The 13,444-nt window shown below is 48.5% G+C and overlaps 1 protein-coding gene across 1 annotated transcript; it reads left to right on the forward strand.

Annotated features, from left to right (window-relative positions):
* Positions 1-1,308: 1,308 nt before the first annotated feature.
* On the forward strand, positions 1,309-13,090 carry SARC_02542 (hypothetical protein; the record flags this gene model as incomplete). Its single annotated transcript, XM_014303710.1, has 9 exons — positions 1,309-1,618; positions 2,956-3,140; positions 4,634-5,473; positions 5,742-5,827; positions 6,148-6,305; positions 7,001-7,679; positions 7,883-9,391; positions 9,853-12,593; positions 12,978-13,090. Coding segments are annotated over exons 1-9 (6,357 nt in total), but the record flags the coding sequence as incomplete, so codon positions are not given.
* Between the last annotated feature and the right edge of the window lie 354 nt (positions 13,091-13,444).

Consider the following 13,444-nt stretch of genomic DNA (forward strand, 5'->3'; position numbering starts at 1 on the left):
ACACACACACACACACACACACACATATATATATATATATATAGATATATATATATATATATATATATATAGATAAATATTGTTTGCAGAGAATAGTAATGATCAACACCGAGATAAGGTGCGTAGGATACCGCGAATACAGATAAGGTCGTGTTCATTTAGTACGAGAAATCTCACAGCTTGCGTTTCTTTCTCACACACCAGATTTAAAAGTCCGACACTGTGTATATGCGACGAATATCATATCATGTTGAAATATCATGATGCGACCAACACTTTCCATTCTCTTCAAGTACATATTTATCAATAGTACCTACCTGCAGGATCTCGAGGATCGTTAGCTGCCTTGGACATGCTACGTGCAAAAGAACTGCGAAGCACCGACGCAGGTCTGAGCAATGACGGTGTCACTCTAGCTGCCCGTGAGAGGGCTTGTACCCTGAACATTGTTTCTTATTTTTTATTTTGGCCCGTGGTGTGATCTATGTATGCTTATAAATACACTTGCTGCTGTGCTGATAGTATACCGTATTCGACTTGCCACTATGAATATATTTACTATATTATTACAATGCTCACAGAGAACACGGCGATTTTACATCCACTTCATATACGGACAAAGGACCACCCAAATTGATCAATCTGCCAAGAGTCTAGAATTATAAAGCGATGTCCCTTTTTGACGAAATATACTAGGTCCGAAGCAGTCCAAAACTACAAACTTTGGTTTTCATTTGGGGACCTTGTTGACCTGTTATGATATTTCAAAATCGGAATATGGTTGTAAAAAATGGCTGTGAACCAAATTTGTGGTATATATTCAATAGAGGAGAACAGCGAAGGAGTCTGAACTTTGGGTTCTAGGTCGGGACACCGGGACTTTGTGTTGACCTATTCAGCCTGTTCTGCTATGCCTATTTGAATGGACAACAGTATCTAAAAATAAATAGTTTTTTTTGTTTATTTTCAACAAAAAAACCACCCGCCCCTCTTTTTGTTGAGGTACAATAGGGACTAAAACAGTCCGAAACCCTGAACTTTCGATTTTATTTTGGGACATTATTGACCTGTTTTGCTATTATATTCTGATTATATATATCTATTTATAGAATGCGGGATAAAGTGATGAAACGCCCAATGAATCCGACATGTTTTGGCGGTTGAGGTTTCGCAACCGTTCGGTCAGTTTCGGCTTTTTAATTTTTTGTTAATTAAAAAATATGTATACCGGCATAGCACCCCATCGGGCCATAGCAGATTATATTTACATACCTCTGCGTTTTAAAGTACTTCGATACTGTGATATACATATGCGTGCAGCAGGTGTCGAGTTTAGACGCTTGGTGAGATAGTCAGTAGTATATTTTACATATGTGAGCAGGATCAATGTAATGTGATTCGGTTTCATATATGTATGCTGCCTTTGTTTGCCTGTATGTAAGTCATGGAAATCGACTACCCATATCTGATACTTCGCTGAGAAATGTAATCGTAGCAAGGAGCACCTATGCCGAAAAAAATCTGTGATTGCGGGATTCATAATTCAAGGTTATTGTGGAAATCTTGATAAATATGAGTCGGCCTAGAGAAGATGCGAGTGCCTCTCATCCAACTGGCGGTGAGTGTTTCGTTGACCTTGACAGCCCGTTGCATGAGTGTGCTGAAGTACTCAAGTACTATTGTGTGTACTGATTTTATTGTGTTCACCTGTCCCCGATGTACGGGCATACTTTACATATCGGTATATTGGTACTGTGTTCGAGCTATTTGGATACATTATTGATCTGGCATATATGAATGCTGCTGTGCATATGTACATCCGTTATTAGACATGATTGAGGTAATGGTATATTTGTGTCATGCTTTGTAAGTGTATACTATGTCTTATGTTTTGTAATTGCATATTCGAGCGCTGTTGTGTTGTAGTATATCGAATATTGTGATGTCAATCTTTTAACGAAGCCAGTCTTTCTCTAAATAGATTTAACGATTATTGTTCCGTTTCGAGTAATCGATTCCTGTTGTTGCAAGCTCTATTAATGTTTGACAAATATGTATTGAGTGCGGCAGTGTATATTGTTTGCGATATTGATTGTGTGATTACAAATAGGCCACTAGTATCTCTATGTACAGTCCCAAGTCGTACAAGGCTTGATACATATTTGCACCGCGACGGATAGGTGGGTGTTCCAGTCTTCATATGTCGGAGCAATGGTCTGTTGCTGCAAATTTGCCTGCACATAGCGGAATACAGTGACAGTACTCTGTAGCCACAGAAATACGGAGACAACAATTGCGCATGGTAAACGTCATAGGTGGTACATGGGTCACTACAAATCAATTCGCATAGACTTAGGACTATACACTACTTTGCGACAGATATCTATCATAACTATTAGACTGAACATTATGCTTCAAGTTAGTTGTGTAGTGTAGCCGCTCGTGGCCATGAACGCCAACTTCGCACTGTAGCACGATTTAGGTTTGGTATGCATGTGAACATTTCTCCAAGCTCGATATATGTCCACTGTTTTACGTCCAAATTAAAGGATTTGGCGAAGTATGATATGAGCATTGCATATTTGTTTTAATATGAATCTTTATTGAACCGATTGTTACCATTGATTGGGAGAGAATACGTGACCATATAGAGGATCAAACGTATGAAACGGCATGTACTGCCAATGCTCGTATTGATGGTTATGTATCAGTGCTTCATCATCTCGTTGATCTTCCACGCCAAGTGCAAGCAATACTTATCGAATTTCTTGGTGGGATGTGAGTATCCCGGAAATCACATTGGTCTCAGCAGTACGAGCGCATACATCTACACACACTATATATATACTACCTATGTATAGATATAATAATTCATACTATACATCCATGATATTTTATGAATAGGCATTATGGAATAATACAATGACACAGCAATAACATTTGATTGCACCACAGCTGTACGTCCTAGAAGGCCGACACTGAAGTTTCAGACCGACAAAGGATCGTACGAAACTAATACGAGTGATGTCGCGAATGCTGACGTCGGCGGGGGAGCCTCGGTCGCCCCCAGGCAACCGCTGACTCTCAAGACCATGAACGAGATGCACGGGGCGAGTGGTACAGATAACGGCGTTTCACAGGTATGTAATCTTAATGTTTGCGATGTGTTGCTATAGATTGATGCGTTTGAGCATCCCTCCCGTGCTTTTCGTTGCAAGTTCTAGTACGAAGTCATAGCCCTGCTTTTACAATGAACTTTGTACTGATATGAGAGCTGGAGGACCGACATGCTCTAATGAATTTATTTGTCGTAGCGCCCTGTCGCAGTCGTTTTCCGAACAAGCCGTAGATGATTGAAGTTACAGTCGTTAAACCTCGGGATTTTAAATGTCTCAAATGCACCTACTGGTCAGCTCTCCTTAAAACTGCAGAACGGCATGTTAGTTCTGGAGGCCTGTATGTGCGCACACTTCCACACAGACATCGTCTATTGATCAGCCGCAGGTCGATAACATACAAACTCAGACTCCTCACACACAAACTCAGACTCCTCACACACAAACTCAGACTCCTCACACACAAAACTCAGACTCCTCACACACAAACTCGGACTCCTCACACACAAAACTCAGACTCCTCACACACAAACTCAGACTCCTCACACACAACTCAGACTCCTCACACACAAACTCAGACTCCTCACACACAAACTCAGACTCATCGCACACAAACTCAGACTCCTCACACACAAAATCAGACTCCTCACACACAAACTCAGTCTCCTCACACACAAACTCAGATTCCTCACACACAAACGAAGACTCCTCACACACAAACTCAGTCTCCTCACATACTAACTCAGACTACTGACACACAAACTCAGACCCCTCACACACAAACTCAGACTACTCACAAACAAAATCAGACTCCTCGCACACAAACTCAGACTCCTCACACACAAACTCAGACTTCTCACAGACAAACTATGACTCCTCACACACAAACTCAGACCCCTCACACACAAACTCAGACTTCTCACACACAAAATCAGTCTCCTCACACAGAAACTCAGTCTCCTCACACACAAACTCAGATTCCTCACACATAAACTCAGACTACTCACACACAAACTCAGACCCCTCACACACAAACTCAGACTATTGACACACAAACTCAGACTTCTCACACACAAACTGAGACTCTTCACACACAAACTCAGTCTCCTCACACACAATCTCAGACACCTCATACACAAACTCAGACCCCTCTCACACAAACTAAGACTCCTCACACACAAACTCAGACTCCTCACACACAAACTCAGACTACTCACACACAAACTCGGTCTCCTCACACACAAACTCAGACTACTCTCACACAAACTCAGTCTCCTCCCACACAATCTCAGACACCTCATACACAAACTCAGACCCCTCTCACACAAACTAAGACTGCTCACACACAAACTCTGACTCCTCACACACAAACTCAGATCCCTCACACACAAACTCAGACTCCTCACACACAAACTGAGACCCCTCACACACAAACTCAGACTTCTCACACACAAAATCAGACCCCTCACACACAAACTTAGGCTGCTGACACACTATCCTGGCCATCTTAAATACAGCCACGTGCTATTGACAGTCAGAGCCAGCCGGCTATCACCACCACTACCACCGCAATCATCTGCTTTAGCGTTGAAGATCGAAAAGCCGACAACGTCCAAGAGCCAGCTCAGGTTTCCAGCTCTGATTGTGTGGGTGATGGTTTGGGGATGGATGCAATACCTCAGCAACAGGAGGTGCTGAACTCACTTGAGAGCATCTCGGATATCCATTCACAGCAATGCCCGCAACTGGGCGGAGAAGACTCTCCGTTCACATTCAGTGGACTTCTAATGCAAGGGTTGGAGAGGGTGGACGCTCAAGCGCAGATCCAGTCGACGCCCCAGGATCACCCAATGCTGGTTTGCACACCGCAGGATACGAAGCCGCATACTTCTTCTAATACAAGCACACTAGCACAGGCTCATTTCTCGCGCAGTACTACGCCTGTACGAAAATCACCCCACCGTATCGAGCAAGTGGTTATGACACCTGAGCAAGCAGCCACAGAAGCGAGTCTTCATATCGACGAGAGTACACACCACAGGACAAACACGCCTGTGCTCGTAGGTGGTATCGGAAAAGGGTGGGTGGCAAGCTCAAGTAGTACCAGGACACTTCCCGAGAAGCCCTGCCCGGCAATACAGGTGATACCCCCGACCCCAAAGTATGTACAGTTGCTGGGGATGTCGTCTTTCGGAGTGCTGAACGATACCGAGACGGTGTGCGACGAGCAAGAAGCGCAGTTGTTTGACCAGTGCCTAGCACAAATGGGTATCCGACTACAGCGCGGAGAAGAAGGGAACGGGGACGCGGTTAAGACCACTGGCGACTCCTCGGGTTCATCAATGAATATGGAACAGGTACGCGGGGAAAGTGAGAGTTTGTGAGTGTTCGAGCGCAACACCATGCTGTGAAGTCTGGGCTGACATACCAGCATACACACCCGGATGTAAAGTCGGGTTTGGTAGATCGACCGTCCGCACACAGTGCATTCGTGTGAGACACACTAAACCATTATAAAGTTGCTAGTGCTTGGTCTACGCGCCTACACGTCTGTGCAATGATTGCATGGGCTGACTGCAGGTTGCAATGTTACTAAAAACTCATGTTACTCGGGCCTTCGCACAGGTTGTAGAGCAGAGGGATGATATTTCTCATTCACCTCCAGCGAAACTCCAAGAACCGATAGGCGCGTCCCACGAACATATAGAGAGGTATTTTTTTCTTCTCTCGCCCGGTTCGGTGCACAGATTTGATTTATCCTGCTTTCGGGGGTTTTTCTCCAAAATCGATTGGGAGCCCGAGATCCTACGTAAACATCTGTTGCTATCTCAGTCATTATTGACACATCTCAGCCAAGTAAAACAGTACGCTTATTTCGTGCATGGTAGTCAAACGTAGCACCCGATGCCAATCCAATCATACTCGCGGGGATGTTAGTTTTCGTATTTGATGAAAATATGCGATATGTAACACCATTCAGATAAATGTATACCGTTCCCGTGTATACTGACTTTGAGTTTTATTGGACCAGCCCCGTACCCACACTTCTCGAGCGCAGCATACCTCTGCTGCCCGCGTGGACGGACCTACAAGCTTCTGGTACACCTCAAGGGCCGCAAACGAAGCCCTCACCAATCAACGCTCTACAAGATAGCACAGAGAGTAACGCAACATGTCCAACACCCAAAGGTGAATCCCTGCTTTTTTTTATTGTTCGGCCAGTTCACGCTGCAAATTTGGGTGGCTTAAACATTGCGCCTGCCTAGATATCAAAAAGACCTTAAAATAGTATCTATCATGATCAATTCGTACCTCATCGGGTGGCAGAGATATAGAGGAATAGTCTAACATGTGAGTAGCTCACACTAGATCACATATTGCATGTAGACTCATGGCAAGATTTGGCACCATCTTTGTGTATTATCAGAGATTTTATACTACATACATGATTCTGGTCATCACAGTAGCATGGGGTTTAGTATAGATGATTACACACTCAAATATGGAGACATAGAGCACCTATTCTCCTTGAGTGTCTATATAGCAGTATTTGACACTTATCTCTGCTGGCAATCATACGGTGTGGTAAAGTCCCTTCCCAGTGTTTGCTCTGTTGGGTCATCCATAGTATCTATAGAGCGGACGGCTTCATAGTAGACTTTTCATTATCGCGTGTGCCCAAATTATAAGTATGTATCTGGAGAGTGGTGCCGAAATTACAACTTTGCGGGGGCATTGTAGCTTTGAGGGAGTACAATGTAATCCCCGCGTTTGGACAGCCTTTTCCTTTCCATCGTGTCAATATTCTGAGACTGAGAATGGATCGGTATCAATACAATGATATTAACTCTCGAATATGTTTTTTTATAAATATTTTGGTGCAGGATCTGCTGAGCCAGACGCCAAGCTTAGCATTGGCACAAGCGTGGACGTCGATTACATGGAGGTGGATAACGACACAACAGAGCCTATTGGAAACATCACAGACCTCGCGTCAGGCATAACACATAGCACAAGTAGTGGTATGAGAGTAGATCAGGGCGACATGACCCAGGCGGTTACTAGCCAGAGCCTTGAACATGCAACAGTGCCAGAGGGAAGTTCGACAGTTGCTTGTAGGCCACAGGTCGAAAGGTCGACAGTGAGAAACCCTACTACAACCACAGAGCCAGGCGTGTGTGCAGCCAAACACACAGGTATGGGAGGTGCTATTGACGCGACAGCGGTCAGTGGTGGTGTGGGCACAGCTCGTGATGTCGACCACACGGCCGTTTCTGAGGCAAGCAGTACGCTGGTATCTGAGCCACCTTTGGACCTGGATATGGAACGCGATGTCATGCAACATAATGCGAGAGTACCGAACCTTTGGACCTGGATACAGGAACCAAGCCCATCATGCGAGAGTACCGAACTGAGAGAAGCAGCTGATGTGGCGCAGGATGGCACTGAACTGGGGCAGCGTGCGCGGTTAAGCCTTGGTGAGTTGGCAACTTCCGAAGAGAGGCTGAGATCTGAACGGACCATCTTTGAGAAGTTGGTGGTTGACCAAGCGGAGGCGGGAAGGTGTGTAGTAGTTTAGTCGTCGTCGTCGTCGTGGTTCTTTGCAATGTTGTATGTGCTAGTGCGACACAAGTGCATGTTGGTTGCAAGCCCAGAGATTGGCAAGGCAGCTGAATGGCTATTCTTTTATATCCTTATCAGACTGGGTGCATGTCCAGTGTACTTGTCACTCTTAATGTACTTCCTTTTCTTTCCGACCACACCAGAATCACCATGCTGAAGATTGCCGAAGAACGGCAGACCTTACAGAACGAGCTGGGCCGCGTGCACCAGGAAACAGCGAAGTTGGGGGCAGAGAAGAAAGCATTTGAAGAGATGGTGGAGGGACAAGCGGAGGCGGGTAGGATCACCATGCTCAAGATTGAGCAGATCCGAGCGGCCCTAAAGTTCGAATTGGAGTCCGTCAAGGAGTCGAAACGGGTGCTCAGGCAAGGTGAAGAGCTCCTCCTGGAAGACCAGCGACGGCTACATACAGATAGAGCTGAGTTGGAAGCACAGGGGAAGGATATGGAACGGCTTCGCGAGCAGTTGGTACTGCGGAAAAGTGCACTAGAGGAGCGTGAGCGTGGTTTGAGTGATGCAAAGGCCATTCAAGATCAAAAATCAAAACGGGTATCAGAAGTCTCGGAGTCTGACTCTTCCGGTCAATTAAGAGCAGAAGAGAAGACGGATTTAACTAGTACAACAGGCGGCACGCATACACAGCCAGAACGGGGGCTGCTATCACTGGAGAAGCGAGAAACGCTGCTTGTGGCCGAGAAAGCCATTCTGAAGCATGGGATGAACATGCTCGGCAAGGAAAAGGAGAGGCTGCGGTCGATGGAGCGGAGTTTGACCGAGGAAAAGAATGCGCTCGAGAGACAAAGAATCACGCTGGCCGAGAGAGAAGCACAGTTTATGTGTGAGGAGGAATTTAGGACGCAAGCCGAAATGTCGGCTGACCTTGGGCCTGGAGTTGGGGTGGCAAACGAGGTAATCATGGGAGGAGGCGCTGGTGAGAGTGTGAAAGCGGGATTGGGACCGAGTGTGGGTGCAACTATCAGTGCTGATACTAGCACAGGTATACGCACCAGTTCAGAGGTAGAAAACACAGATGATATAACCGTCGACAATGGGGCACACCCGATGGGAACGGACCAGAAAAGGAGTGCACAGGAAGTGGAGTCACACACGGATGTGTCACTGCGTAACACCAGCACAGGTAAGGATGAGCTGGCCACGGAGGCGCATGCAGCATTGCCCGCGAATGCACCAGACGTTGGCAGGGAGGAGACAGAGATGTCTGCCTCGATGGATGTCAATGTCATGGGGAATACGCCGGTCAAATTAACCCGACGGCGAAGCATGCGAGTGTCTGGCGAGGGAACGCCCGAGGTCTCGCCGAGTGCCAATCGGGGTGTGAGCACCCGACGGAAGACACGGAAGGGCAAGGGCAAGGGCAACGCCGCCAGTGCGAGTTGTGGCTCAACACCCCGGAAGTGGGGGTTCAGTCCTAAAAGTGCTGGGGCTGGTATCCGGAACACTAGCACTCAAACCCCTAAAGCCCTCGACACCGAGGGCGATAGTGTGGATGAGAGAGCTGCCGCATCTGCTGGGGAGGCGTCTGCGTTGTCGGGTGGGGAGCGCCAGGCGAATAGGACGGAGGAAATGGGTACAACTTGTGCACAGAGTGCTTCAGCTAGTGCTGCTGGTTCCATGAGTGGTGACGACGACAGGTATGATTTTCCTTTGGTGGGTGCGAGAGGCTTAAATACCAGGTTAGCGGGTTGGCCATACGGTGTGCGCTCCCATACAACGCTTGGCGGCTAACTCACATGTTGTCTTTATTTTGGGATGTGCATGTGGTGATTTGTTCCCGTTTAATGAAATTGTATTCCAATTCATTAGAAATGGGGAAGCATATATGGCCCAAATTCAAACAATCGCGGGCCAAGAACCGGTTTAATCATTAGATAATCACATTTTTTTTTCGCCACGTCGTTTCGCACTCCTTAAACTGAGACGGCAAATGATAGTAATCTCAACCTTTGTCGTATCTCAAACCCTCCCGAAATATGCAGTTTCTGTCCAATTCAATATCAATTCCGCGGCACTTTATCATATACTTGTATCATCTGTACTGACGCGTCACATCACATTGTTATGTTCTGTTCCCTTTCAATCAAACCTTGTCCAGGCCGAAGCAGACCATGGATACCGGCGCACTAGAAAGCGCTGAACGCGCACTGGATAGCGCTAAAGCACGAGTTTGTCGGCGGCACAAGCGAAAAGCGAGCCAAGTGGATGTTACATCAGACGAACCAAGTGCTGGGATGTATTTCGACGTTGTTGACAGTGAGGAGACGGGCGAGCTAGAGGGACAAGATCATTTAGATAGTAGAAAGGATATATCCGACGTCTCCAGCGCTGTGGTGCCCACGGACTTTGGCGGTGAGAAGACAGAGAAATCCGAGGGAGAAGTTATGCATCATATAGATGATACCACGGGTTCTCCAAGTGCGGTTGTTCGTACCGATGCTGGCAGGGGGAAGGTAGAGGAGTCAACGAACGAGAGGGACGCAGACACCTGCGAAGAAGGGCCTGAGAGTAGGCGACAGACCACGCCATCGGCTAGTCATGGAACTACTATGAGCCTTACTTGCGGAACGAGTGTAGGGGCGAGTTTTGTGAGCGATGGTAGTGAGAGACAAACTCCTCCTGCTGTTTGTAGTAAGTTAGATGTAGAGATAGATAGTCGAGTGGGTGATGCTACTGATTCATCTGGCTCTGGGGGTGGTGTCGAGGCTCTTGAATCGGGCGAGGCTCTTGAATCGGGCGAGGCTAGCCATGCCGGAGGTAGGGCAGGCTGCGATGGTGTGGATGAGATACTCGTCTCCGAGCCTGATCTGGTGGAGGATATTGGTGCCAAGATAGCCGAGCGCGGTTCGATGGTAGACAAAAATGTTGTCGAACTAGATGCAAGTGGTACAGCTATAGCCGATATCGGTGAGTCGATAGGCCATAGCGACGCCGACATAGCCCGAGCAGTCCCAGCGAATGGCGATGGGGTCGATATCTGTGGCAATGAGCGGCCCGAGAGCCCCACAAAACAGGTGAACGTTGGCGGTGCCACTGCCACTAATGGCACGGAAGAAGTGGCTTGGTCAGCAACAGAGCGTACGGAATCTATCGGCGCCTGTGGGTCTGTTGGTACAGATCTTGTGGTACCGGATACTCGGGTGACGCGGGGTGTCAAGCGCACACTGGAGGCAATGTCTACCCCTGAAAGTGCAGCACTTCGCTGCCGCGTCAATGAGTCCTCGGGGGCGGAGGGAGACACCGAAGAACCGACGAAGACGAATAAGAATGCAAATGCAAAGGTACCGAACACCCAGGATAGGCAGCGGATGGCAGCGACGGTAGGCCTAGACACAGACAACAGGCAAGCCGAAGGAAGCGGTCTTGAGCAAGCAGCCATACCCGATGGGGTACAGGAGGGACCTCCCGGTAGGTCTGATAACCTTCCTGGGAATGTCAGTTGTGACACCATAGACGAGAACATCGCTGGCGGTGTTTTAGATGCAACCGAAGAGGTTACGGAACAGAGGGACAACAGTGGGGAGACTGAGCGTAGCACTGTCGATATGACTGCGGGTACTGATGCAGCCCACGCGAGTCATGTGGCTGGCAGCACTACTGCCGGGTCTACAGCAACTGCGATCGCCGGTTTGACCTCACCAACACGAGAACTGGACGACAGGGATACAGCTGTGCCCCAATGCACACACGCAAAGGACGCGCCGGGACAGCGTGGCGATGCCGTTGAGGCGAGTGTAAGCGACCCCATGGACACTGCTGAAGCTGTGGTGGGTAGAAGCGGACACGCACAAGACTCAATGGAGACAGGAGCAGCAGAAGAGACTGCCATGCTCGTCGACACAGCGATGGATGGAGCAGAGAAGGGGAGTGTACGCGTGAATAACAGCGGGGGAAAGGGCGAGAACAGCATCGGCAAAGCAGCAGCGGTGTGTGAGAAAGTGCAACGGAGGTCGAGGAGAGGTTTGGATACGGTGGATGAGTGTACCTTCGCATCGGCACACCCGGGTGTCAGCACCAGAAGGCGGCCAAGCTCAAAAGGTAAGGCCAAAGCCAAGACGCCAAATAAATCACATACGGAAGATGGATCAAAAAGCAAATCACCACATGCGGCAGCGAATGCAGAAGATAGGCCATCAAGGGGAACACCCATTAAGGTAGCAGATATAGTGAACAGCTCAGCAAGACCATGTGAAGACCTCCTACCCAGCGTGGTACGTGAGCAACCGGTGTACGAGAGTAGCGGGGGAGTCGACCGCGTGCACGAACGAGGCACGGCAGAAGGAAATGGAGCACCCAGTAATGTGTCAGACACAGCTTCTACCGAAAGGAAGGTAGGTGCCACCTCGAGTGACGACAGCAGGCACACACCTACAACCACCGACAGGGAAGGCGCAGCTGCAAGCGTTGGGGAATCCATTACGGCAACCGCAGCAGTAGACACAGGCTTGGGTGATCCGTCAGCCGGAGCCATTCTCGGTCCTGTCCACTCCGTCGAGGCAGAGGACCGGTCCCATCCACACAGAGAGGGCACGGCCGAGGAGTCACCAGCGACGGAAGCGGAGGTGTCTCCAGTGGCTGGTCCAGGGTTCAATATGGGCCAGGATGTCATGCGTGGCTTGGACACGCTCACCGGCGACAGTGTACCAGAGCTGGGTGCAGGGCGAACCCGCCCCAAACGAAGCACAGCACACGAAGTGTACACCGCAGCGGAAACAGAGGACAGGGCCGCCGTTGCCGGTCTACACAAACAGTCCGGTGACACTAACATAGGGGACGAGGGCGTGTTGAGGGAGCCTGCACGAGAGGCTGCGAGCGGACCCTCAATGCACAGTGGCGCAGGTTGGTTCGTGATCAGGCGATGTGTATACATATTGTTCACGTCATGGTGTTCGTATTTATGTGTGTTACCGGCGAGGCGGTGTGTGTGCATATATACTCGTGCATGTGTATGTGCTTGCCTGAATGAGTGGTTGATCAGGAGTGCCACGGTGTCCGCCCGTTTGCGTGAAACGTCTATACCGAGTGTGTACCATTCCTTCCACGGCTGCCTTGCATTCACACGGCAGTATATGTTCGCAGATTTGCATGATCCAACTCAGTTCTACTCCTATATGGAATGCCATTCATTCTGTCGGGGTGTCGAGTTGAACAGATTGACATTGGTACTTTCCACGTGTGATAATGTGTGATTGATGTTCGTTGGCTTCCTGATATCACCACCAGATGAATCGTCAACTAGTACTTCACGGGACCCAACGAAGAGTCCGAGCCCTACAGTTTCCTCTGCACCTATAGAAACTGATCACGCAGACGTCAGTGACAGCATTGAAGGTACCCATAAACCGGTTTGGCGACAGACACTCACGTACACAAACGTATCTGTACTCAGACTATACAAATTTGGGTGTATGCACATAATTCCTGCCCTGTTTGTATCTGTCAAGGGCCGAACCTGGACCCGGACTGTCGGACCTGAACTGTCATACTAGGCCGAACTCTCTTAGAGGGTGGCAGTATTATATAACACACTGTCCTTCATCGGTATTCACCAATACAGTGGTAATACGCTAAAACTCCCCCGTCTCCCACACTCATAAATACAGGGGTAATACGCTAAAACTCCCCACACTCATCAATACAGTGGTAATACGCTGAAACTCCCCACACTCATCAATACAGTGGCAATACGC

This window comes from Sphaeroforma arctica (genome assembly GCF_001186125.1).
Source record: "Sphaeroforma arctica JP610 unplaced genomic scaffold supercont1.115, whole genome shotgun sequence".
NCBI classification, from domain to species: Eukaryota; class Ichthyosporea; order Ichthyophonida; genus Sphaeroforma; species Sphaeroforma arctica.